The sequence below is a fragment of the Bombus fervidus genome, chromosome 1 (genome assembly GCF_041682495.2).
Source record: "Bombus fervidus isolate BK054 chromosome 1, iyBomFerv1, whole genome shotgun sequence".
NCBI classification, from domain to species: Eukaryota; Metazoa; Arthropoda; class Insecta; order Hymenoptera; family Apidae; genus Bombus; species Bombus fervidus.
The window spans coordinates 22,711,898-22,739,684 of NC_091517.1; the positions used below are offsets into that span (position 1 = coordinate 22,711,898).

Consider the following 27,787-nt stretch of genomic DNA (forward strand, 5'->3'; position numbering starts at 1 on the left):
ACGGGGCGCCGCACCGCGTCGTGCAAATTTATTCGAACCGTTCTATGCGCTATCGGCTTGTCCTGATAACGCGAGGAATCGCAAAATAGGCAAAAAGCACTGCCCTTCTTAGTCAATATTTCCTATCTAGAATTTCTTTCATTTTTTAAAATATGGACTGACCTGTAAATATGTATTCAAAAATCAATTGCACGGTCCGTGAATATGCAGTTCGAAACACACGATCGTATCTCGTTCGTCAGGCGAGGTTGCACGTTAATCACTTAATTTTAAGACTATTTTAACGCCTTATGAGCCATACCCAGCGAGCAAATATACGGGGCAGATTGTACGAACGAGAGCGCAATTAGATTAGAATGTATCGCTCGTTCTGAAAATCTCGGTGCTTCTAATATTACAGTCAATGCACAAGTATAAAGTATATACGAGTACGAAGTATCTGGAATTCTAGGACTTTGGTATACAATATTTGAATACAATCTAGAATATCGTCTAAAAATTTTCTATTACTCTTTCTTTATGTATAGATTCTCAATTGAATCAAGACACCCCTTATACATTAATTTTGTCTAACTAGAATTCCATTTGCTTATAAATTAAAAGAATTGTGATTGATTAGTTTTTATATAGTATTTATTCTATATTTTATATTCGTTACTTTAGTTTTTATACATATTAGCTTTAATATTTAATTCATTTTTAATTATACGATATTTTAAAACGTTGAAAGATTTCTCAAGTTTAAGAACGCTACGAGAAATTATTAAAAAGTAAAACAGGCATTTTAATGAATTTAGAAATAACGGCAGGCTCACCTTACTATGGAATCATGACGTTACAGATATGACTCGATAAAAGTCGATAGTCTCAAAAATCACAAGACTGTCACACCTTTCTTACCACGGTAAATATTATACGTATCTCGTATAGATATGCTGCAAGGTAATGAAAATTCTCGATACTCTTTCAATTTTCAAATTCTCAATTCTTATTCAATCTGATATAATATTCGCGTGAATCACTCTGGGATATCCGCACAATTTTACTCGCCGAAATTTCAAGGTTTCGAAATCTCTTCTCTTCGCGTAAGATGTTAGTCGTTCTTTTAATTCCTTATCAAACATAATACGGTATGCTACACAGACATTTTATACCTACAAGGTCTAATTAGTTTCAACAGCAGTATAGTTATAGTTGTTGACAAATTAAGCTTCTTTTCTCCATCCTTCGCATTTTTATTCTATAATACTATCATAATCGTAATATAACAAAGGCATAATGGCGTACAAAGTTACATTACAGTAAGATAGTAGAGAGATAACATTTTTTACGCAGAAAGAAGAAAAAGAAGGAAGATTTGTTTAAGAAGAAAACACGTTTAACGAAACGTGTTATATTGCACAAATTTGCATATCGTACATACACAAGGTATTTCAGTTTCATACAGAAGATTTATGCGTTTATATTTCCAATCTACGTTATAACCAGAAAATATAACTAAGAAAAGCAAAATCTAATTAAAGATCTGTCTTATCTTCTGACTGTTACAACCAGTACTTTACTTTGGATGTTTCGTAGACTTACGTACATTATACGCATTCTGCGGATTTTTACTTTTACGCGTTTAAATTTCCCATAAATGCACAAACCCTCGTAACGTAGTTGTAACGTTTTTTTATAAATTTTCCTATAAAACATTGATATTCGTATTTTATTCTTATATTCAATCCTTCCTATAATTTTTTAATAAACCTTCTTCGTTCCACCTTTATTTACACCCATCAATCGTGCGAATGAAGTTGCAGTGCAAAAAACTGGAACACCCTGTATACACGTGAAAGTTCGCCGTAGCTGGTCTACGAACAGACACACGATACAAGGGGAGCAGTCACGGGGCAACCTGGCTCGTAGACACGGCAATGTTGACCAGCTCGCTCGCAAATCGGGTACAAGGTAAAGGATTCGTACGTGAGTGGCGTTCCAACGGCATCAGGTTTTATCGTGGATCGTACCGCGGCTTCATTATTCGTTTCTGGCACGTACGGGCATTCACACCCGTTCGAGCCACGATCGAGCTTGCCAGCGGGTTTCTTTCCTCCGCGCGGCCGCGGCTCCGTGGAGAGCAGAACGAAGAAACAGAATCCACGACGATTCCGAGGGCCGATCGTACGGTCTTCCCCTATCCACGCTACTCGGATGCATAACGAGTAGTTCTCGCGTTCCTTGCCATTTCTACCGAGAAAGACGCGTATACCTTTAAGAGAGGAGATGCCTTAGGCCTTAGCTTATGTATATGTGTGTTTATGCGTGGAGTGCGCGCGCGTACAACGGACCACTCTGCCTCCAAGCTTCTGCAGGATATTTTTATCGCGATGTCCATTGTTCTGTTTTGTACTGTTTACGGTAAAAGCGATTTATGTCCGCTCATTGATGTACGAATCGATCTGAAATTGTAATCGAAAGGGGCAAGAAGAAGAGAGGGGGTCGCAGTCGTTGATTTTCAAGCGAGGCCTTTCTATTCTCGTTAGGATAGGGTAAACCGCGTTTCCTCGCCAGTGCGACATTGTACGATGAAAGTATAGTTATGGGATTTTGTGACGAGACTTTTCATGGCAAGAATTTTAAGGGCTGAACCTTTCTACTGTTTCTAAAAGAATGTCATCGAGGCGTTCTGTAATAGGTCAGGATTGCTACAAAAGACTCTAATAAACATTGGTGTACGAGGTAGATAATTGTCTTATCGTTAGAGACAAAAGTGGATGATTTATGTTTCGGAATGATAGTATAAAGGTTTAATGATGGTGTAATAGTAACGTGAAGGAGTAATTATATTGCATTTTGGTTGTTGAAGTAACGTGTTCTTCGAGAGAATTGTTCTTAAGAAATGTACCCGCATCTTTTCAACCTGAATTCCTTTCTACATCAAGTATACTGTTCACGTCCAAACACACGATCTTGCCAAAATCGGGCATAAAAGTGGCAATAATCTATGGCTCGTTACAACCATGTAACTTGAAAGTTATGTACCCATGTATGTATATGTGACGTAAAATCGTCTATTAATACTAACTAGACTGCGGATATTTATACAAATTTATATCGTCATTAACATAACTCAAGAAATACAATCTAAATATATGTTTTATCGATTGAATAATATTTATACAATATTTATCACCTATTCCTTTCGCATTTATGAAAGAATATTCACTGTCGGTTGTAATTATAAAAAAATGAAGATACGGGATATTTCCTTCAAAATGCCAGGTGAACGATATCGTGTCGTAAATTAAGTACGTATCTCGTCTAAAGCGTATGGTGCGAGGTGATTAACAACTAAGAAAACGTAGATTCTATGTAAAGATTTATTTCATCCGCGCTAAATTTTTTCGTATTATGCGTATTTTTTTCTTTTACGTGCTTTTGAAAAAGCACACAGATCCGTAAACAACTGCGATCTAATAATAATTCTCAATCCCTAACTTATAGATCGAGATCGAAGAATTATGATCAATTAATATCTTCTTTAATTTTGTAAGCAAACGAAATCTTCGTTGCAGAGGATTAAACTGTTAAGAGAAAAAGACGAGTTGCTTGATGAAACTCCGAGATGTGAGAAGACTCTGCCCGACAATTTGTTTATCTAAAAATTCTCCATCTTTTATTTCCTTTAAACATACATCATCTCGTATTTATATTTGCAAGGAATAAAGTCAACTAACTGTAGTTGATCTATCTCTGGTAATTACAGTTTTAACGGATTAACAATTTGTTCAACAAAGATGCGAAATAGATGCAAACCAAGCTTTCTTCGTCAAAGCAAGAAAAAAGGGAGAAAAGGAAACGATAGAAGAAAGTATATTTCTAAAAAAAAGATAGAACAAATTTTTGTTTTATCGGCGATCGACGATAAAAATCACTGTACACGCGCACGTGCTCGCCGTACTCCAACTGCACTTCACAATAATGTTCGTTCTATCCTATATGGGACCAGGTCCATGCGAATCGGAGACAAGGCGTTCGGAAGGAATTGTTCGGAATAACTTTCGTGCGGTTTGAGGTCCGGCTGCAACGTGACCGTGAAGGTCGGAACACCGCAAGCCCTTCCCATAAATTCCTTTCTATGGCACGTTCTCCCCTAACTTTACCCGGAGAAGAATCGTGCTCCTCGACGGAATATCAATGATGGTTGCACATAAATTGAGAAATGCTTTCGCAATGGGCTCCTGAGAAATAGCCTTATCAAAAAGGGTTGCAAGAAGAAGACGAGGACGAGATGAAGGAGGGAGAGGAAGGAAACGGTGGAAGAGAAGGTAGTACTTGTAAGTTATTTTACTGGTACGCGCGTGTACGTCCAATTATTTCGCGAGAATTTTCTGCGGAGAGTATTCGCATCGCCACACGAAAGCGCTATTTTTTATTCCGCGCCGTTCGATATTTATGCGAAATGGAAATATGTGCGAAGAACGGCGAACGCTATAGCGGATGCCATGCGGGTACTGAAAAATATTGGATTGGGATACTCAAAGGTTCCTCACCGCGTAAAATCATCCTGGCGCGGCGCAGCGCAGCACCAGAACCGTGTAACTCCGACTGAACTTTATACGATCGAGTACCGCGTATGCGGGATACCGAATTATTATTCGCGATGCAGTTTTGAATTTTACAAACGTTTTAGAGATAATACATTTTACTATCCGCTACATATATGTATACGATATTACATACGTTTGCTATTTAAATATCACTGATTGTATTAACATCGGTTGTATTAACTTTCTCTAAGTTTAGAGATTAGAAGATTCTTTTTGATCTGTCTTATGAAATTGCCTATCTTAAAGTGCGAGGAAAGATCACGCACTCAGCCTACGCGTTATATCTGGTCTAACGACCAACGACAGTTTCATAACGGGGCCAATAATGTCCAAATCCCCTAACAGTGTCCAATCTCTGTTGGGATTTAGAAAATCGATCGACGAGGAACGTCACTTGCGTTACGCTGAATTCTACGTCGGTTTAATAAATATTTCATTTTCATCTGCCAATAGTATACAGGGAAATACATTTGTCTAAATTTCATTTACTCAAATGAAATCTTAATTAATGCCCAATTAGTATAATAGGAGTTCACGTTAATTAAGTGGAGTCAATCGATTGAACTCCGATCGATTAACGTGACTTAATTGACTCCACTTAATTAACGTGAACTCCTATTATATGAAGGAAAAATTATAGACAATAGAGAGAATTAACGAACTGTTTGTCTGCGGATGTGGGTTCCGACAAATAGAGTTCTATTGTATCTTCGTAACCACATACCTGTACTTCGAAACGTCGAGAAACCCTTACTCAGAAACCGAATTCACAGAATACATTGTAAATTCTTCATACAGGTACAAAGATGCAATAGCTCACGAGAGTATTTGAACAGTTAGTTATCGTATTAATCAGCTACAATGCTTAGTAATAATTCTTTAACGTTAATTCTATATATAAAACCACTGTTCGTGCTGCATACTAATTTTTTACTAGGTATATATTTTCAGTAAATAGCTCGTAATATCTAGTAGATACGCATCTCCAAATTGGTCTCAAATAAGAATACGATCGATAGCCGTAGGTACCTCGTTACACTGCTAATGAAATTTCGAAAGAGTTCCGCCTAACACTCGTAATAAGTTCATAAAATATTTCTACCACAAGCGTGCAAATCCTTACTTTCATATGTCGCTATATATCTAGCCCCGTATCTGTTTTTAAAGGACGAAAAGAATTGCGTTGATTCTGATTTCCACGCGAAACGAGATTCGCGAAGCAATTCCGTGTCCGCAATATTCACACGTGAATAACAAACCGCGGAGAAGAGTCACGGACGTAAATTCAATCGAAGCGTTTACCTTGAACGCCATTTAAATCAACGGAATTTCACAGCATGTTCTACAAGAGAGAAGCTGCTACCAGACTTCGAACAACAATCAACGTGCCCGGGAAGGCAAGAGAGAAAAAGCTGCAGGAGATGCTTCGTAACTTGGCAATAAATTATAAATTGTGATCAGGCAGACGGTACTCATCGATGCATTATGGATCATGAACAGAGATTATACAGGTCGAACACAGCCATCCGTAAATCCTACTCCGTAGATAGAACGTACTACGTGTAACGCTGTTTTACATTTCATCGTGAATCGCGAACGATCGAATTGTTCATCGTTACAAAACCGTACGGGTTGGCAACGTACAAATAAAAATCGTGCACAGACTTACGAAAGTATTTCAATACTTATACGTTGCGTCTCGTAATTACAAAACTATTTAAAAACTTTTAATCTTTACACGTACATTATGTTATGTAGGATGAGTCGCCTAATTCCGCCACCTTAAATTTGTTCTGAACAGATTGTTATTTGCTTCGAATGCATATATACGTATATACATTTTCATATAGATCTCAGATTTAAACAGTATAATCAGGATGTTCGTATCTCGTTTATAAAATTTTAAGATCTTTTATATAACGCACGTAATATATTCGTAAAAAGTTTTCGTGAACCGTCGTATAATGTTTGTTTTGCTATTTTATTGAAAGGTTGTTTGAGTATCTACATATTTGCGAAAGAATGTAATCGCGAAATTAGAAGATCGAAGTATTAATTGTTACAAAGATATAAAGGTACGTAACCAAAAATTATATAACACCCTATCGCGTTATCTGCTCTTTTTAGAATTAATTAGAATTTCGGATCGTCGTTACAGATCAAATAACGAAGAATGGGTCGTGATAGTCTATACATATTTTATTCTTTTAGCCACATTGCTAACAAAGCTTGTAAATTAACTCTCCATAGCCCGCTGTCAGATAATATTCCGAATGTTCGCCTTGTTTTTCGTCTAACCTAGTGCTAATTCGAAACAAAAAAAGAATCCATATGCTTATTTACACAAGTCGAGTTTCATCATTCATTTCCAATTCCTCGTTGTTTTATCACATTGTCGACGAATTAACTAGCTATATCAAAAATCGACTATGTATTATGTAATCGCCTGCATAAGTATTCGTCCGTCTAAATACTGCACATAACCTTCTCAACGCACGATATGTCATTCAATTTTTTGCCGTTGCATAACATTTGTGAATTTCTAAGAATTTTTTTCTATATTGGCAGGGAACAATCACTGTGCTTTTGATCTCAATTTTACGTACACATGCATCATGTATGTATGTATATTGATTTAACCATATACCTATATATACGTGAATAAGTATTATTACATCTATTCGTTATATTATATATATTATTGGGAAGCTCCAACAAATTTTACTTTCTTCGATATCTTTCGTTGTAACATACGAGACGAATGAAATAACAAATTTATGATAAAATAACTTGGAAATAAAAGCACTGAAAAGTATTCGATTTGTACTAAATATCGCTAAATACCCTAATATCTACGTATATACCTTGGCCAACAGTGTAACGTATACCGATATCTTGTGTAGGGCTAAGTATGGCGTACGTGATCGCGTTTCCAGCCAGCGAAAGAACGAAAGAACGTATGTATGTATGTATGTATGTATGTATGTATACTATTGTATACGAACGAGCGATCATACAGGTTTTCGTGCGAGCGCGATTCGAAACGGTGGAAGCAACGGCGACGGATGCGAAACGATCCGCATTCTCCATTCTTTCTCGTGGTTCGTGTATTACGAGTATATACTAGCACAGCCGTGAGTATGACTCATCGCATCGAGATATAATTACGATAATTGCGGACACCCCGATACGCTCGTGTATATACGTACAGCCATCGCGAATTTCTCGAGAATGGATTTTACACGTGAAGAAGAAGGTTGGCCAGGCCGATTAGCTCGGCCAATATTCTTCTCGGTGATTACGTTTCCACGGAGCTCTCCCTATCCCAAACTACGGCCGTTACGAGAGAACGGAAGCATGTATTATACCAGAATACATTAGCTGTCCCGTGCCGAAAATTCGCAAAAGCCGTTAGCACCGAAATGCTCTTTCGCTCGACTCTAGAGTGTCTCACGCGATCAAATCCGAAAACACCTTCCCGATTCCGATCCCTTCGATACCGATCACCGGTACTGTTATCAGATATTTAAACGTTTTATCGACCAATAATAGCTCGCGGCCGTGTCTCGTAAATTTTCGATCCAACTTCTTTTGCTTTTCCTTTCTTCTTTCCACTCTTTGCTGCATTACTCCCGTGATCGGTACAACGCGTTCACTCATGGGTATATAACATACGATACTACGCAGAAGTGTTGTTTTGTTGAATTGTTAGACCAACCTATTAGTACTATTACTAAAATGGAATGTTTTCTTTTTAGGGATTAACGATAGATTGCGTAAAAAGTATCGATTAATTTGAAATAATCAATATTTTGTATGATCTTCTTTTCCCGACAGCAAGAATTATTTCCAGTCTTCAACATCTTATAAAATAATGTTTTAATAATGTCATTTGATACTTTAACAAATATTTTTAGTATTTCAAATCAGATGAAATTCAGATTTCTTTGATAATTTAATTTTTTATTCCTATAGAGCTATTACAATTAGTACAGACCTCCTCAAGTCCCTTTGATAATGATCACTCTAAGAAATTCAGGTTTCCTAACTAACCTTTTACATAGTAAAGGAAACTACACCCGGTTAGAACCAGAAAAAGATGCCTAAAGTCACTATACAGTGACTACAGAAAGTATTTACACATACCCTTATTTTTCAACGAAGCGCTTTTTCCCAAGTTTTACAGATCACTTTCTTAATATCAAATTTTTATAATCGTATGAGATACTACTAGATGATGCAACATTTAATATATTTGGATCTAATTAACAAGTATGTAAAAATGATACAATAGATACAATGATGTGCAAATACATATTTTCCATAGCCACAGTATAACGCCATTTAAAAATGTTTTCTAAAGACTCGATCAAAGGATAACCTAACATTTTTACACAGCCTTTTATATACAGACGCGAAAGCAAAAAGGTCTTCACTACCGGTGTACGATAACATATGATAATATTAGATAACATGGCATGGTTGAAACCATAGAAATTCGTTTATTTACGATTTGAATTTATGCTTAATTAGACTCTTGTTTCGTGTCGTGACCCATATGCGAACTAGCATTACCAACCATTACGTTTAATCGAACAAATCCGATCACTGATCTATACATATTTTCAAACACCGATTATTAAGCGAATAATAATAAGAAAAAAAAAAGTACCGAGAGAGAGACATGTATGGAATAGCTATATAGGCGAAGAAGAGAAAAGGAAGAAAGGAAGGAAGGGAAAAAAAGGAGAAATAATAAGTTCTCCGTTTGAAGTTCCAAACTTTATATAGTATATAGAATCCGGACTGTGTACTATGTAGTATGTAGCGTGTAGCTACCGACCACCATCTGTCGTCCGACTATAGATACTAATCTTCAGTGGTGAAGAGATAAAGGGCGAAGCTGGAGATGGCGCTTTGTCTTAGCCGCCCCTTGGCATTCCTTCGTTCGAGGCAACTTCAACCCAGGAATTATAATCACCCCACGGTATCCTCCGAATATTTAGACCTTCGTAGACAATTTTTACAGCCGGGGAGAAGATTATACCAGGGAGAAAGAAAGAAAGATATGTACAAAGAGAAAGAAAGAGAGAGAGAGAGGAAGAAAGGGAACAGGAGGAATGAAGCAGAATCGACCTGAACCGTGGAGAAAGAGAGAAGGGAACCAGGAGCACCTGCGCGTTCCGCCTTCGACCACATTCTTTGTGATTTCCTCAAGAAAAATAGCTCGGAATTCTCGGCTACTTTCGGTATGTGTATTTGACCTGTCCGTGGCCATCCTAAAAACCATAAAAAAAAAAAAAAAAGAAAATCTAAACACTAACGGGAGAAAAAAAGAAACATTCGATTTTTCCTTTGAGATTTTCTCGTGTGACGATCACGATTGTTCCAGTGGTTTTAAAGAAATTTACGATCTCAATGGACGCACGCTAATTTTTTCTAAGGCAAAGAATTTCTTCTGTGTTCCCCATGGGTAGAATCTAAGAGCGTGGCCATTACTTTCTTTCAGACTGAATAGAATCGGAAGAAGTGAAAATATGTCGGAGGAATCACGGACGCAGTTACTGCACACCGGTTCCAGGAAACATCGTCGGATTGGAACTTTAAGTGGATCTTAGAGAAATGATGGATTCCAGGTTAGTCTGCTCGTAAAATCCAGACGATATTTCCACGAGCCGCCACTTTGGACAGAATCGTTATTGCGGCAGAAAGAATGAGAACAAATAAGAAAGAATGCTGAGGTAGTTTTTTTTACCGGATTTCCAAGGATATACAGATTTATCTAACTCGAATATTTACCGTCAACTATTATGTCTGAAGAACTCTGATAATTTTTTTGTTTCTTGAACCGATTAATATTCATATAATATCTATTTGATAAATTTTCATCCATTTTGACTTCATTTGTACCACGAATTACAGATTACGACAAATACTACATCATCGACGACTTTCTTTGTTCTTACGATCTGGTCCAGAGGTATCTCTCGACCTCGTCCAAAAAGAGATGCTGGCAATCACGTACGAAGAGCTATCCTGATATGATCGCAATATTATTCATTACGGTTCTGGGGTATCGTATAGTTCATCTCGCACACAGTGGTATGCCTAAACCGTACGTGACACAGGTAGCGAATTTTTCGTGGACCAAAATTTCATCCTTTTCAGAAATATTTTGCACAGACTTTGTTGTCTCACTGTGCTTTCATGCCAGTTTAATTAGAGAATGAATACTATACATATATCCCACTGTATACTAAATTACACATGTAAATTATCAATAAAATTTTAAGCACAAACCTAGAAATCTTGGAATGCATACATGCCACTTACAAATAATTTCAATTCCTGTACTATCCCAATTAGAAATTTAAGAACATTTTATTCAACTCTCATTATACACGAAATTAAATATGTAAGTTACCAATGAAATTTTAAATACAATTTTACAAAATTTTGAATTCATATACACCCACAGATTTACTTATAAATAATTTAAATTTCTCGGCTATTATAACGAAATTATAATGCTATGTATTAGGTTACAACTTTCAAGGAACAAATGTATATAATAAAATTACATTCAACTATAGTAGGATAAAACAATAAACAACGATGATAGAAGAAAACACCCCAGTTTCTGCAATTGTTCTATTAATTTGAATCTTTGTTCCCCTATGCCACAATGCAATCTCTCAATGAAATTTTAAATTAAAAAATTCAAACATATGTGCATATGTTAGAAAAACTTAAATATTCAAGTATAACAACTAAAGGAATGGAATTTATCTCTTCAAGTTATTCGAGGTATTTAAACGGATCGAATTTCCTTCAAAAACACCTGAATTCAATAAAATGCGTCTTACCAGGTTAGGATTTCGAGCCCTTGAATACTTGAAATAATTTGAGCAACTTTGGTATACGAGATGAAAATGAAAAGATGCTTGGACGAACTCTTGAATGTCGGCTAAAGAGATGCCTGGATATTATTTGCCCTGGCACTCTGGCACACAACGGCCTACAGCGTAGCCTCGAAAAGTATTTTGCACAGGCGATATTTACGCAGGACAAACACACAAAAGGTACAAGGCAACAAGAGACAAGGGATGCGTGAGATACAAAACTATATAACGTTATATAACAATATATAATGCAGTTTCCACAACACGGATAGTATATATGTCTATATAGCTACATACATACACAGTAAATTACGATATCATGAATACTAAACTGCGCATTCCACGACCTGCGGGTTTTTACGTTAAACGAAAGAAGAATAAAGATAAAAAAAAGATAGTAAGATAAAGATAATCTACGATTAATTAATGTATTTGCAAATTAAGAATCATACGATTTATGGGATCATTAAATTCTATTTTGCTACGAAATGAGATCGTATAGTTCAGTAACACGAGTATTAACCCGTCTTATTTAAGTACAATACTTTATATTTCAATACTTTTGCATCTGTACTAATACGTAAAAAAGAATACTTCGTATAGCCCGATTGAAATAAACAGAATAAAACACAGAATGTAATTCAATTCAACAACAAAGAGTTATACTATGTATAGATATAATACTGTGTATCTGTACCTATACAATACTATATAGGTTATAAATTATGACAATAAATAAGTAAAGAGGTAAGTATTAATACCAATAGTATTTTTTAAACCGGTACCAGTAATCCTTTACGAGAATGGTTTAGTGACGAATGTTTTATTGCGCTTAAACTACTTTCAAGTATATAAAGCATGGTAATAGTCACGGCACGGCTACCGTTTCCTACGTATTAACATTCAACACGACGAGCCAAAGTTGAAGAGAGCGCCGCGTTGAGGAACCGTTCTGTGCCTGCAATCAGGCTTTTCTCTACTATTACAGTTGTGCGCGGTAAAGTCCAGAAATCCAACACATTAAGAAGATGAACATTCTCGTCATATATAGTATATACAATATATATGTGAAACATACAAACTCGAAGTTGCGAAAGCTACCATTCGAATGTGATGTGAATTAAAAGGAAATGAGAAGAGAATAAGAAAAATGATTGATAGTTCTGAAGACATAAAAGAACCGTGACAGATTCTACCAACAAATTTTTATTAGAGTTCAACCATATTCAATGTCAACGTGAATTTTTATTTGTAAATACAAAAACCACTTTGCACATACTCAGACGAAATAAACATATCCATTCATGAATATGCAAGTGCATCGTTAATACAGTAACAAAAAGGCGATCTATTTTTAATTTGCAATGAATGCATACTATGCATAAATTGCGATCTTCATATTTCGTGGAAATCATTAAGGAAAGTACGTACGCTGCTTACCTAATTTCCGAAGGTATGCACAAATACGGTTTGCGTTCCGCATTGAGATTGCTTTTTCCAGATATGTATAAATCAGAAGAAGTTAACCTCAACAACACTGGCTACACGCGGTCGAATGCGCGGGTGCCGCAAATCAGAATGTGCGCATGCGCATGCACAGTGGAATGTGCCCTCTCTCCATGGACATCTTCCCATCCTGCAAATAGCGATGGACTCGACACGTTTCCAAGCGCTTCAAATATTATTCGAAATAAAACATTCTCCACAATTTGACAAGTTTAATTCACTACAGGAATTAACAAACATTGTATTTATGACAGATGTTGCAATTGATATATATATAAATGACTTTCTCATGTACAAAAGGAGATAGTCGAGAAATGAGCATTAACAATTTAAGAGTTCCCTTTTATCATATTATAAATATAAATAATGGATGGAATTATTACAATAAGAAGCTAATTCCACTTTCCAATAATTTGGGAAGATCAACGAAAATCAACTCAAAATTAGTCAAAATCAAATCACTTTCCTAAACGTGTTCATAGTCAACTATAATAATATTCGTAGTAATAAACTACTACAGTCTTCCTTATTGCTCCAAACCCTTAAGTTTTTGAAGCTGATTTATTTCAGATGAATATTTCAAATCTTACATTTTTTCAATAAAGGAGTAATCTCACTATCTTTTCCTTTTGTTTGTAACTGCATAAATTAAGATATGCAGTCTGGTATGTTACGGTATAACAAATATTATTTGACAATATTGATTATATGTATGTATTTCACGTTTAATTCACCATCTTAAAAATTGTTATTATTATTTTATAATCGGTTGTGAATTTTTATAATATATGAAATTGCACATTCCAAGGACAAAATGTAATTCCAATTTTTGACATTCCTGAATTTAAATAATATTGTTAAACTGATTTACAATTTTGTATCGCTAATTACTCGAAAGTTTGCCTCGGAAACAATTGTGTGGCCATCACTAGTTGCGAGGCACCTTTCCCTTCTCCAGTCTCATCGCATTGTCATCTCATTCCACTCGGCGACGTGCCGTCGTACGGTGGTCATCGAAATGTGCATACACGAACTCGCTACATGTATATATTTAAAAGTATATATCCGCTACAGAAAATTCATTACATGTAAATATCACACGTGAGTGAGCTTTTAGTATAAAAAACACTCACCATAAAGTTATTGTTTCAACTATTACAAACTTGGTCGAATAAATTTGAAAATAATAAAAATTCAGAAAATTCCTAAACCTAACGTCCTATCTAAATTAGATTAATATTTCTGACCGATTATAAAAAATAATAAAAAGGGAAATCAATTTTATTTGCATAAATACAAAAGACAACACATAGTATTTGCAAAAGTTGCTACTTGGATATTCTTAATTTCACAGAAAATAATTAATCAATTAGCGAAAAAGTATACATAACGATCACAATCATATAGTTTTTATCAAGTAAATATAAAACATACGAAAATTCGTCTTTTACGCATAGCTACACATGGAAAGAATTTTTACAGGATGGAAATCTTTCACATCACGCATTAATAACGAAAACCATAATAAAGTATGATAGATATTGTTAACATAAGATCAATATGTCATTAATGAGTAGACAAGAAACACGCATCGAAACATCGTATATTACCCATGTAAATTCTGTTTTAAATACGACTTTCCCATTCCACTTTCATCGCCCGCGCTTTAAAAAAATGGCGGCCATTATTTAAACATGTTGCCAATTAAAACAAGCGTACAAAAAAATGATCACCGTGATCGAAAACCACAAAACGTTTAATTTCGATCACACGAGCATAAAATTAAAAAATGTGAGAAAATTACCTCTTCTTTCGTTCCTAATGATTTATGTTAGCAGAAAGAACATCCCGATAGTGCATGTAATCCGGTTAATCCAACGTAACACAAAGAAGCCTGGTTTGGGCGCGCAACAAGTGGACGTAACGAATAAACACTTTTTCCGTAAGGATATTAAAAATGCACAGCACAACACAAATCGCACGTTTGCTGCCGCTTACACGAGATTCAGTGATCTCACGTGAACTGAACTTCGACGCGGATGAAACGAATTCCTCTTTTTCTCTCACACGTTAATCGAACCGCGGAAAAAAACATTCTGACGTTACCACGAACGACATTCTTATTCCTAAAAATTCGTCAACTTTTCTGGTAATTGTTATACGTGCAAGCTTATAGAAATTTAGGACACAGTTCTGTAGAACAAAACTTAAAAAGTTCTATAAAACACCATTGCAACATACTGCACCGGCGGCCGGCGACTGACTGACTAGCGGCACACGCCGACTTCCCATAATCGACAAACTAACCTAACACAGATGAATCAACTTGTACCCCACAAAACTCTACGCGAATCGTATGAATTATTTAAAATTTATCGATAATATAGTACACAATGAACTATGTCTTCTCAATTTATAAAAATTTTATGGAGTTCCATATATAATTCATTACGTAAATTATAATTACGTTGAATTTATTTTACAAATTTTGATAATATTTTATAATTATTATAGAGTAAATTAAAATATTTAACAGAATTGTGTTTAATAATATTTATACGTGAAAGTATATTTTTCCATTTCGCATATTACTAGAATGAAGTAAATTTTAAAATGTTAAAATTTGTTTATAATGTCATCTTTTGTGTAGATCATATATCTATAATATATTATAATATACTTTTTTATAATAATCAATAATAGATCGTATGTGTGTTATGTAACCAAGGTTAATTTTGGTGCACAACAATTTATATTATTGAAATAAACTTTCATTTCGATTTGTATTAGAAAATAATAATAGGAATACGTTAAAGAATTAATAAAATGACGCTATATGATTAATTTATTTATCTATTTATATTTAAATAGACAATTAAACCGATATATAAATGTACATTAAATTTCCCGCTAAGCAATATTTTAGTAGATAAGTGCTTCCATCTTACTGTGGGAATTATAAGCAAAAGAGATTTTATAAGCTTAGAAAAGCAACATTTCTGAGCGGACATAGTGGGCGCCATAGTCAGCGGAACTATCTGCAAAGATCACAGTGTGACGTAAACGACGATCTAAACAAGTATCAGCTGTGTAACAGTCATTGTTCGTATCCGTTTTGGCAGGCGTGCAAGAATTCTGTTTTTCTTCGTTTTCTGATCGTCGGTTAGCAGGTCCGACGGGATAAACGGCATACGCATTAATCAAGAAAAGAAGCAGAAAAAAGGGGGGAGGCTACGAGTTTTCCGTGCAACGCAACCGTGGCTGCGTGCGTGCTCCAGCCCCAGCCCCACCAACGATCTTAGGGACAATAATCGTGTGAAAAACGGGGCGGTACGCGCATAAGCCTGGCCTCGAGCAGCGAGTCAGACGACGGTGGACTCGCTCCGCCACCGTGCAAAAGGTCTCGTAGTTCTCTCCCGACTACTCTACGACCAGCGGACGAGCACCACACCGATCCTGAGATGGAAAACTATCGGTAACGCAAACAGGGCCCTAGATCATCGCGAGCGCGTAGTCAACACACGAAGGGGCTTACCCCCTTCGTTATGACGCTCTCACGTGTATCTTCTTCCTTGCAGAATCTCAAGACGTATCGACGTCGGATTCCTTTCATATGTGCTGTCTATCAAGCGGTTTTCTTATTTATTGAAATCCTTTCATCGAATAGTTATAGATTTTTTATATATAAACATGTACACTTTTGTACACATAGCATTTTTAAATTCTTATGATAGAAAAAACATTTAAAAACAGTCAAAACAATAAAAGAAGAGACACTTAAGTCAAGATAAAACATTAGTACACATGCTTGTTAATATTGCGGACTACTATTGTCATCACGGGTAACATTTCCGTGTGCATGACAGCATAATGCAACAGCAGACTTCAAACGGTGGCATTTCCTCCGGGCTGCAGCAGAATGGTTCAACAGCTGACTCTGGTGGACCTCATGCAAATGGCAACATGATACCGGAATCGGATAATGACATCAATAGTGTTAATGGAGAAACAAATCAGAATTTGGGACCGCCAAAAATAATGGACAAAACCAATCAAGATATTGTCAGACTTATTGGACAACATTTGAAGACAGTCGGACTGAAGTATGTAACTTTCAATTTAGTTTCTGTATATTCCCAAATTGTAGTGATAAAGAATGATTTTGAAAGGTCATTTTATATATGTTATGATTAAGATTCATAAAACTGTTTATGTAATTTATATGCTATTAGTTAAATACGAAATATTACAATTCAATCTTCATGAATTTGTTCCTTTATTGTAACTGTTCTTGAAAGTTTTCTTTGTTTCTTAAGTTTTCTTTGTATGCATTTATCAGAAGTATTGTATCACAACCTATCTGGACTACGTACTCTGTGGTGGGAGAAAGCTAATTATAGAACCTTGAAATATAGGCAGCAGTATCTGCAAGTTATATTTGCTTTATAATGTGGGCATTAAAAAAGAGACATATACATTATGTATGCATAAGTTGTATTTGTCTATAATAGATTATTATTGCTATTATTGTTAGTAGCATTATTACCATTTTACCATGTTATTATTCAGATGGTAGCAATATACTTAAAAAATATAGATGTTTGTAACAAAGACTCACTTGAAACTAAGTAAAAGTAGACTTTTCATAAAGTTAAATAATACTAGCCAATCTTTCACTACATTAAATTGACGATATGAAATATCTTTTTTTAGTCGTACAGCAGATCTTCTCATGCAAGAGTCAGGTTGTCGTCTAGATCATCCAGCTGCTGCAAAATTTAGACAACATGTTATGGATGGAGATTGGACAAAGGCAGAGCACGACCTTAGTGAACTTAAAATATTTTTAAATGGAGCAAATCAAAGTCTAGTAGTAAATATCTTCACATTTAGAATATTTTAAATATGATTAAACATATATACACATATTTCATTAATACTATCCATTCATAGGAGATGAAATTCTTGTTACTAGAACAAAAATACTTAGAATACTTAGAAGAAGGATTAGTACTGGAAGCATTGCATGTCTTACGCAATGAACTTACACCTTTAGGGCATAATACAGGTCGTGTACACCAGTTATCTGCATTTATGATGTGCAGTGGACGTGATGAATTACAGGTATTATACATTTTACTAATAATATTCTATTCCAGAAATATATATAATAAAATGTGTGTTAAATATTTTATTGCTAATCAATTATGTACTAATGAACTTTCAAAGATTGAATTTTGTATGGATATAGAAATATTCTGAAACTAACCTGTTACTGAAAATTTGATCACTAGCAAATAGACACTTGTTAACAGACACGTGCAGGCTGGGATGGCAAAGGTGCAGTCTCGAGGGCTGCTTTAATGGATAGACTACAGAAATATCTGCCACCCTCCATTATGTTACCACCACGTCGCCTTCATTCTCTTTTGTGTCAAGCTGTGGAAATGCAAAATCAACAATGTACATACCATGTAACACATACTCAGGTAATATTTACTATCTCCTTTTAAATATTTAAAATTTTTGAGATAAAGAGAAAATCTTCCTTTATAATTTTATAAAGTATATCATTTTATTCGTTTAGGATATATATTTAAATAATATAATGCTGTTTTGGAAAATTAAAAAAGAAGCAAAATTTTTTTAAATGTACGCCTTTAAATTTATATAATATTCAACTTTTTTTCTGTTAATACAATTATGATTTTATGTCTGTTATAAATTAGGCAAGTTTAGAAAATGTGTCACTGCTTGTGGACCACAGCTGTAGCAAAGAACAGTTCCCGTGCCATACTCTACAGGTGCTCAATAATCATTGTGATGAAGTGTGGTATTGTAAATTTTCTCCTGATGGTCGTAAACTAGCTACAGGTTCTAAGGATATGACTGTAATTATTTGGGATGTCGATCCAGTAAGTAAATTAGTAAATATAACAAAATAATAAATTTTGATAGAGTGAGTAACAATGTTATATTAAAAATAGGAAACATTGAGAGTAACTCATAGAAAAACATTAGAGGGTCATACTTATGGAGTAGCACTAATTGCTTGGAGTCCTGATAGCAGTCTTTTAATTGCGTGTGGACCTGAAGATTGTCCAGAGCTTTGGCTTTGGAGTATTGACCCACCTGATTATGAACTACGTGCAACAGTAACCCAAAGTACTGATGATTCACTTACAGCTTGTGCTTGGTATCCTGATTCACGTAAATTTGTAGCTGGAGGACTTCGTGGACAATTCTATCAATTTGTAACATATCAATTAATTTCTAACATATTATATTTCATTAAGCTAGTGAAATAATGCATTAAATATTTGAACACGAAATTTTAGGATATTGAAGGTAATGTCTCAGAATCATGGGAAGGAGTTAGAGTAAAATGTCTATGGTGTAAAAATGATGGAAAAACGGTTCTTGCTGCTGATTCGCATCATAGGATTCGAGGATATAATTTTGACGAATTATGTGACTTTACAATGTAAAATCATAGTTGCTTTATCATGGATAATGTAATGTAGAGAATAATATAAGAGTATTATATTAACTAAAATATTTAATATTATAGATTACAAGAAGATCATCCTTTGATGTCCTTTAGTGTAGATAAAGCAGATCGACTTGCACTTCTTAATGTGGCCAATCAGGGTGTACATCTTTGGGATTTACAAGATAGATGTTTAGTAAGGCGTTTTCAAGGTGTTACTCAAGGACATTTCACAATCCATAGTTGTTTTGGTGGTGTAAATCAAGATTTTGTTGCATCCGGTAGTGAAGGTAAATTATTTAACAAAAATATTTTATTTATATCATTTCTGAAGTAAAAATTATATAAACATTTCTATAATGATATTAATTTCTATTATTTGTCCTATTATTTTATAACTATTCCTATTATAGATACTAAAGTCTATGTGTGGCATATCAAAAGGGAATTACCTATAGCAATTCTAACAGGACATAGTAGAACAGTAAATTGTGTTTCATGGAATCCAGTATATCACCAAATGATGGCTTCTGTATCAGATGATTGCACAGTGAGAATATGGGGACCTAGGTCATCTTCTCCAGAAAAAGTTGATAGTGACAAGACTGGTAAGTTTATTAAACTTTGTTTTATCAAAGCTATCAATAAAAATATTAATAATCTTTTTAAATGAAAATAATTGACTTTAATCATCTATGTACTTAAATTTTAGTTCCATTAGAAAGTAACTCCTCAAATGGTAGTGGATGGCATGAAATGGTATCGTAGCGTACTACAGTATATCAGTGTTCCCATGACCTCATGGTGTTCAAAAGACTGTCATATTGATTGTCATACTGACTCTTTCCTGCCCCAGCAGCTATCTCTTTATGCCTCATTACTGTAAGTCTGGGTAAATGACTACTATTGAGAGTAAAAGAGAGATGTGTTAGCATTATGCTAATTCATTAAACAACTAATAATCAGGAGTTATTTGAGAATCAATCTTTTCTTTATTATCAGATTTTATATATAATCTTATGGTTTACCTGTTTATCAAAATTAAATTTAAATGATTTATCAATGTGAATTAACGATGTAAACTTTTGCAAACAAAAACAGCATAATATATGTTGGCTAATATAAGTTATGACAAAATAGAAATTCAACAAATTCCGTCGTAGCATTGATGTAAAGAGAAAAATTAATGTGCATTAATAAGCATAAAGTAAAAACCATTGCAGCAAGATATAAAATTTATGATTTCGTGAGACTATTATCAAAAAAAGAAACCTTGTTTTGACAGAAACTGTGTCAGATTTAATCTTTCTAAAAATAAAAAGCTGTAAATAACAATTTCGTGCTTAATGAATTTCTAATTAATTTTGTTAATCATTGATGAGGGTGATGTCATTCTCATTTTTCACTATATATGTAACTGCCATCTTACATTGATATTGTATGTTTCAAATTGTATACAGGTGTCGTAAATCATCATTAAAAATGTAGAAGTAATACGAATATTATATGGAGAGAAATTTAATTTCAGTAAATAATTTGATGACTAAGTGAGATAAATTATGAAGTTTATAAACAGTTTGAACTCTGTTATGAGACGTACAGTTTGACGCGAAATGAGTCAGAAATTTAAAAATTCAACGATTTTAGTATAAAAAGAAACAAACTCAATTTGTATGTAAAAGTTGAGCATGAATCCTGATATTAGTACCTTTATTCAGTACTGTGATTTTATATTATTAAAATGTACGCACTGAATGTCAAAAATTTATAAATATTATATTTGCCTTAATATTTTCACGCTCATAAAAATTTTAATATAACATTGGTAGAATAACATAGATTTTGAACATTTATTTTAAAACATTAGTTCCTTGATATAAATCAAATATCTGTATATGTCGCATTTCATTTATTACTAGTATTTTGACTTTTATTATTACAAAATAACAATAACTATCTTTTATAACTATAATAATATCTAGAAATTTTAAATCAAAACTAAAGACATATGCTATGAATAATTGTTATTTTGAATATATGTAACATTACAGCATCTTTTAACACTATACTTATTACATTTTTACTTCATACATCAATTTTCGTTTTATTCATAGCAAACTATACAATTTGTCATTCTCCACCTTTTTAAAATGATTTCTTTACTAATAAAAAAAAAAAAAAAACATACAAAATGTAAATTAATTTCTTTCTTTTTTTCTAATATGGTAACATTAAATAATATACTATAAAATATAATCACAAATAAAAATATAAGAATATTCAAACACTTACTTTTCCTCTGTTGGATTTGTTATCAAACAATGAAAACCAAACTGGAGGTCTCACAGTATCAGAAGTTGTAGAGTATGTGTGTACAAATACATTCAGAACAAATAATGTTACAAATACGTTTACATAACAAGAGAAGTTTACATGCAAAGGAAATGTCTGTAGTTTATGCCCCTGAAATTGTAGTGAGATAATATGATACCAATCACTATTATCATTTGCATTTACCTGTGGTGCCTTAGCACTTTATAATCTAATTAAAAGTTTCCAGGACTTTTTCATAATTTGGTATAGTTTGCAATATAACAAACAATAAGTGATTACTTTTGCTTGAAAGTAAGTCGTGAATTCAAATCTAACATACATCTTCATCATAATTCTATCAAAAATATCTTTGTCTTTAATCTTTTCAGTTATTTGTAATACTAATAAAGTGATAATAATTGTCTCATATAATTAAGTATTTTTATATTTATTGACAAATATTTCAATATTACTATTCTAAACAATAAGGAAAGTTATTAGAATTCTTATTTTCTATAAAATTAGTGTACAACAACTTGATATATAAAATATGTCATGTTTGACAAATTAAATATAGAAATTTGCATAAAAACTAAATTATTTAAATTATTTGACTTAAATAAGGGGCAAAAAATTTTCATAGAATCTTGAAAGTTGAAAAAAATAACCTTCTTAGAAGTTTGATTTATTATAGGAAGAATAAAATGAATAATTCAAGTAAATAGCTACTTTTTGAGCAGTATTATTTTATGTTGGATCATAATATATAATTTTTAAATAGTTTTGGACCAGATATGTACTGAAATTTTGACAAAATTAAAAAGAACTACAAAAAAATAATACATATTTAAGCATAAACTAATTATATCTTACATAACGATTTGCGTTTTCACAGTGCAATTGGAGTTGTTTATTAGGAAAGTTAATATAATTAAATTATAATATGATTCATCTTATCAAGGAAGTAAAACTTGTTAAAGAATCTTGTTTATGTACATTATTATTATTATTATTATTATTATTATTGTTATTATTATTATTATTATTATTATTATTATTATTATTATTATTATTATTATTATTATTATTATTATTGACTCTATATTTCTTAAACATTTAGATTTTAATTTCTTATCTCATATGTACATAAAATGAAAAATATATGGTTTTATGGGAAAAAACTGCCGTTTGTTATCGTAGCAGTGTGTGTTTGCTCTTAAAATGTCTAGTATAGATATGTTATATTAAAAGTGCGTAATATTAGGTACTAATTGTATGATTTGAGGCCAATAATGCGTGAGTTAACTGCTTGTTTTACTTATAATTTATCCGAAAATATTTTAAATAAACTATGAAGAGTCAAATAGATGTGTGAATAAGAATTTGTTTATGCATAGTATGTATAATAACGAATATTTCCTATTTTTCGAATAATGGACATTTCTAATTTTTGAAAGCAAATATGTACTTCTTAATCTTTTAAAATATAATCTACATTGTGTAACAAATTGTTTTAGTGAGATATTACTCTATTATTACAGGTTAAAACGAATCGTAATAAATTTAATAATAGGTTAATATCATAATTTTGCATTAATAATACTAAAATTAAACAAAATTTTGATACAGTATTTGTGCTTAACTTTAAATACTTGATATATAGAAAGAATTAAATAAAAAGAAATTACATCATTTCCTGTACAAATTATGAGAAAAGTTATCTTAATAATTATTTTTTTATTGCTATATATATAACAAACACTACTTGCAGATGCACTCTTAAATGATTTTTTAAAATACACATTTCCCATTTACATATATATTTTATCTATGCTTATGTATGAAAAGCTGTATAATAAATATTCTTCTACAATCTTTATATTAGGCTGTTTCCATAGGTACAATGTTCTGCACTTTCTAACTTAACGTGTATACTATTAAATTATATCGCTATTTTATACATGAAATGTTATGTTATGGAAAAAGTTTATTATAATATATTATTCTGCATTAATATTTTCAAATTTATTTGTATATTCATAGTGAAATGTGAAAGAACATACTACTATATATATACTATATAATACTATATATATATAGTATTATGCAATATTTAATTTTTAAATATCATATATAGGATGCGACTGAATAACATATATAAGCGAGCATGAGGTGATGTCTGATGAAAAAATAAGGAGAAAATATAGAATAAAAATTTTTCATATGGTGCTTCATTTTCAAGAACATCAAGTTTGAAAATTTACCAAGTATACTTGAACATGGCTAGTTTTGGATTCGACAGGAGTAAGTAATCGACGGAAGAATAGTATACGTGAAAATAATTTGAAAATGTAGAATGAAACTTTTTCACAAGACACTTTGTTTCTGAGAAAAATAAATTTGAAAATTTATGATATTAGACCGATCCTTTTCTCAACATGTTCAATCTCTACCTTCTTGAAAATAAAGTCTTACACGGAAAAATTTTATTGCACTGTTATACTTATTTTGACATGTAAATTTATCCCCAGCTGATTATTTTAAGTATATTTCAAATATACATACTTGGCATATTTTCAAACTCAGTTTTCGCGAAAACTAAAAGTCGGACGAAAAAATTGTATTCTATATTTTCAACTTATTTTTCACAAGAAATTACCTCATGTCCACTTGTACGTGTTATTTGGCTGCATCCTATATAGTAACAATCTATCAAAACAAAACATTTTTTAAAGAAGGCCTAAGTAAGGCAGAACAAAATTTTACATACTACCACAACTTCCCTATTACAATTATTTAATTCAAAATATAAGAATTGACAAAATGCTTTTATATTGTACATCATCTTCTGTTAATAGATTTATAATCGATTTTATATCATAACCGATAGATGAACAGATACAAAAAAATAAGTAGAATGTTATAATATTATTATTAGTTATGCAATAAATAAGATGGGTCACTTAAAATAGGAACACTATTTTTGGTAATGCACAAAAATTTTTAAGGGAGGACTTAAAGATATTTTATTTAATATTCGATCTGAAGGGGCAAGTAAATATAAAAATTGTATCTTCGAAGATATCTGTATATTTTAAAACAAGTTCAACTATTCTATAAAAATTACATAACTGCTTAAACTTGTATCTATAACATAAAAATTTCAATTGTATGGTTTAAAATCGCTGTTCTAAATATATTTTATTAGAAATTTTTCGTTGAAGGGTAGTATAATTGGATTTATATATCATATAATTCCGAAAAGTGATTATTGTATTATTTGTCCCTTCAAATTAAACATTTCCTCCTTTAAATATTTTTCATACCACTAAAAACAATGGAGATATTTTAGATTGCAATCTTACATGTCTCTTGCTGTATATTTGATTATAATAAAATTCTTTAATATGTTAGATAAAATTTATATATAGTTTTACACCTATCACATTATAGAGAACGTAATTTTTATCGTAGATAATATTACTAATATGTTTTTTATCTCATCATTATTAATAATTTAGTATATTATTAAAATGACACATGTTTCACGTAACTTCAAATTTTCCGCCCTTTATATCGAAAGAATATATCGAACAGTATAACTTCTTTCGAGAGTTACATAACGAGAGTAAAGAATAAGATTGCTTTACTTACTATCCCTATCGAAATCCTTCGATATCTCGAAAAATATATCTATCATCCTTTGCCGTATTGATAATTTCCATTTTAGGAAATCGTATTGTTAGCTAGTATGCTTTACAAGCCGCCACGAAGGACTTTTTCTGCATTAAAAATATTTCTTGTGTCTGAAAGTATATGTTTCTCTGGAGCGATAGCATTGTGGTATTCTTTAAGTACATTCCAAGGTATATATGAACTATTCGTTACTCTGTATGATTCTTTTATATTTTAGGTTATTTTCATTCAGTTATAGTTTGACATAATTACGTGTAACAATCAAAATGTTAAGAAACATAAGAAAATCATATAAGAAAAACATACGAAAAACATTACAATCATGATTTAAATTTAATACATTTTATCGAAGTTGCGTTCGTGCTATTGAAAAAAGACAATGTATTATGTTAGACAGTTGATCAAATTTTTGTAAGTGCATCTAAACAATTATTGAAATGAATGTTATAAATACTAGGTTGCAGACATTTTGCATTTAAGTATTGTCCAGTGCTGCTAGACGGTTATTACATGCTTGAAAGCAAAGTACGTAACACAAGTACCAAATTGTCGGATCTTGCATTGTGGCAACAGCAACAAAATGAAAGTTAAATTTTACGGAGTTTGTAAAACTTCCACCATTCTTAATAGGTAGTGATGTTTTAAGATATTCTTCACAAATTGATACTCCTAAAAACAAGGTATTTGTATGCTCTGATATAAGCATCATACGTAGAGTATATTTGACAGGTTTGTTTATGATTGGTTATTATTTTATCAACTCTTAAAAAGATATAGTTTATGTTATTTTACAAAACATAAAATATATTGAGAAAAATTATATAGATAAATTCTATCATTTAATCTAATATATATTCTTTCAAGATTTGGTAAATAATTTTTATATATTTGTATTTATATTTATTTTATTAACTTAATATTTAACAAATGTCTTCATATGATAATTGGTCCTTTATTAATGTTAGTTAATTACTTATATTTTTCTTGTAATTTTCAGTTTTTATCTACAAGACTCTAAATATAAAATTCATAGCCCTACTAAAATATACTATTGGTAAAGACAAATTTATTATTGAAAACGGCAAGTATATAATATACAAAGTTGATATAATAATCTAGAAATAAAGACATAATTTAAAAAGGAATAACATTAAAAGTGCAATATGGATTCTCCTACGCTAATAGAAGGTAGTTTACCAGATCGTATTAGTAAAAGAGATCGTGAAAGGAAAAACATTATTGAAAGACGGAGAGAAGAAAGGCAATCATTGGCTGTTGAATCTGAACAAAGTAGTTATTTTAAGGACACATTTTATTCATCATGTAAGAAAATTAAAGAAATGTTAGATGATGCACCCAGTGCTCCGACACCAGCTCTTCCTGGGATATTTGATAAAATAAATAAAGAAATTCAGACACTTAAGAATTACTTATCACAATCAAAGATGTTTTTAAAAGTTTATGATATTAGAAGAGCACAAGAAAATTTACAATTACTAGAAAATGAAGCTTCTGAATTAGAAGTAACATTATTACCTAAAAAGAAATTTGGTTTTAAAAACCGAAGAGTTGTAAAGAAAACATCTGACAAGACACACGATATGACAGATGGTCTAAAGGATTTGAAGATATCAGAAGGAATTGTAAATGGTTCTGCAAAACAGAATCATAAATTATCAAGTAAATATGGAGACAGTGCATTAATGTTGTTAGGAAAAGTTAATGAACAATTAATTTTGGATGCTGAAAATGTGAATAAAAATGATATTTTACTGTCCGATTTAATTCACTGTACAGTACGAATTTATGGCACACCTAGTACCTTACACATGGTAAACTTAAAAGAGTGTACTGTATTAGTTGGACCAGTAACATCATCTGTATTTGCACACGACTGTAGTGAATGTGTATTTGCTTTTGCGTGTCAGCAACTTCGACTACATTCTTCAACAGATTGTACTATTTATTTACATGTTACGAGTAGATCAATTATAGAAGATTGTACAAAAATACGTGTAGCACCTTATAACTGGTCTTATGAAGATCAAGCAAATCACTTTAATCTAGCTGGACTTGATCCAAAAATAAATAACTGGAATTGCGTTGATGACTTTAATTGGTTATCAAACGAAAAACATTCACCAAATTGGAGCATTCTAGAGCCTGAATTGCGTGTAAAATGTTGGGATTAATAAATATAAATAAAATAAGTCATAATGTCTAAAACTCAGTTCTCAAAATACCATTTTTTTAATATTATAGATACTTATTTTGTTATATAAATT

The 27,787-nt window shown here is 32.3% G+C and overlaps 3 protein-coding genes across 10 annotated transcripts in view; 2 read left to right on the forward strand and 1 right to left on the reverse strand.

Moving 5' to 3' along the window:
• The window catches only part of LOC139990617 (protein expanded), a 117,477-nt gene extending 102,198 nt beyond the window's left edge, over positions 1 to 15,279 (reverse strand). For 3 of the 4 annotated variants that reach the window (XM_072010053.1, XM_072010019.1, XM_072010029.1), the window contains exon 1: positions 14,808 to 15,279. The gene's annotated coding sequence lies outside the window, so the exon portion shown is untranslated. Of the gene's footprint in view, positions 1 to 12,937; positions 13,027 to 14,807 lie in introns of those variants that run through there. The other variant, XM_072010037.1, reaches the window with a different exon arrangement.
• A 753-nt stretch (positions 15,280 to 16,032) lies between these two features.
• Positions 16,033 to 26,736, forward strand: LOC139990843 (WD repeat-containing protein 26). 5 transcript variants are annotated; one of them, XM_072010415.1, is made up of 14 exons: positions 16,033 to 16,478; positions 16,870 to 17,106; positions 17,717 to 17,876; positions 17,957 to 18,127; positions 18,319 to 18,492; positions 18,733 to 18,918; positions 18,991 to 19,257; positions 19,342 to 19,487; positions 19,575 to 19,783; positions 19,907 to 20,101; positions 20,206 to 22,118; positions 25,537 to 25,672; positions 25,960 to 26,231; positions 26,500 to 26,736. In XM_072010415.1, exons 1-11 carry the CDS (start codon positions 16,465 to 16,467, stop codon positions 20,259 to 20,261), a joined length of 1,815 nt encoding a protein of 604 aa, XP_071866516.1. In that variant the 5' UTR covers positions 16,033 to 16,464; the 3' UTR covers positions 20,262 to 22,118; positions 25,537 to 25,672; positions 25,960 to 26,231; positions 26,500 to 26,736. The 5 variants fall into 5 exon arrangements, with proteins under 5 accessions (XP_071866516.1, XP_071866497.1, XP_071866506.1 ...); XM_072010396.1 differs by having other exon boundaries at positions 25,960 to 26,182; XM_072010405.1 differs by having other exon boundaries at positions 25,960 to 26,132.
• Tbcc (Tubulin-binding cofactor C) lies at positions 26,666 to 27,694 on the forward strand. The gene has a single exon (XM_072001732.1). It carries the CDS (start codon positions 26,666 to 26,668, stop codon positions 27,692 to 27,694), a length of 1,029 nt encoding a protein of 342 aa, XP_071857833.1.
• Positions 27,695 to 27,787: the final 93 nt, after the last annotated feature.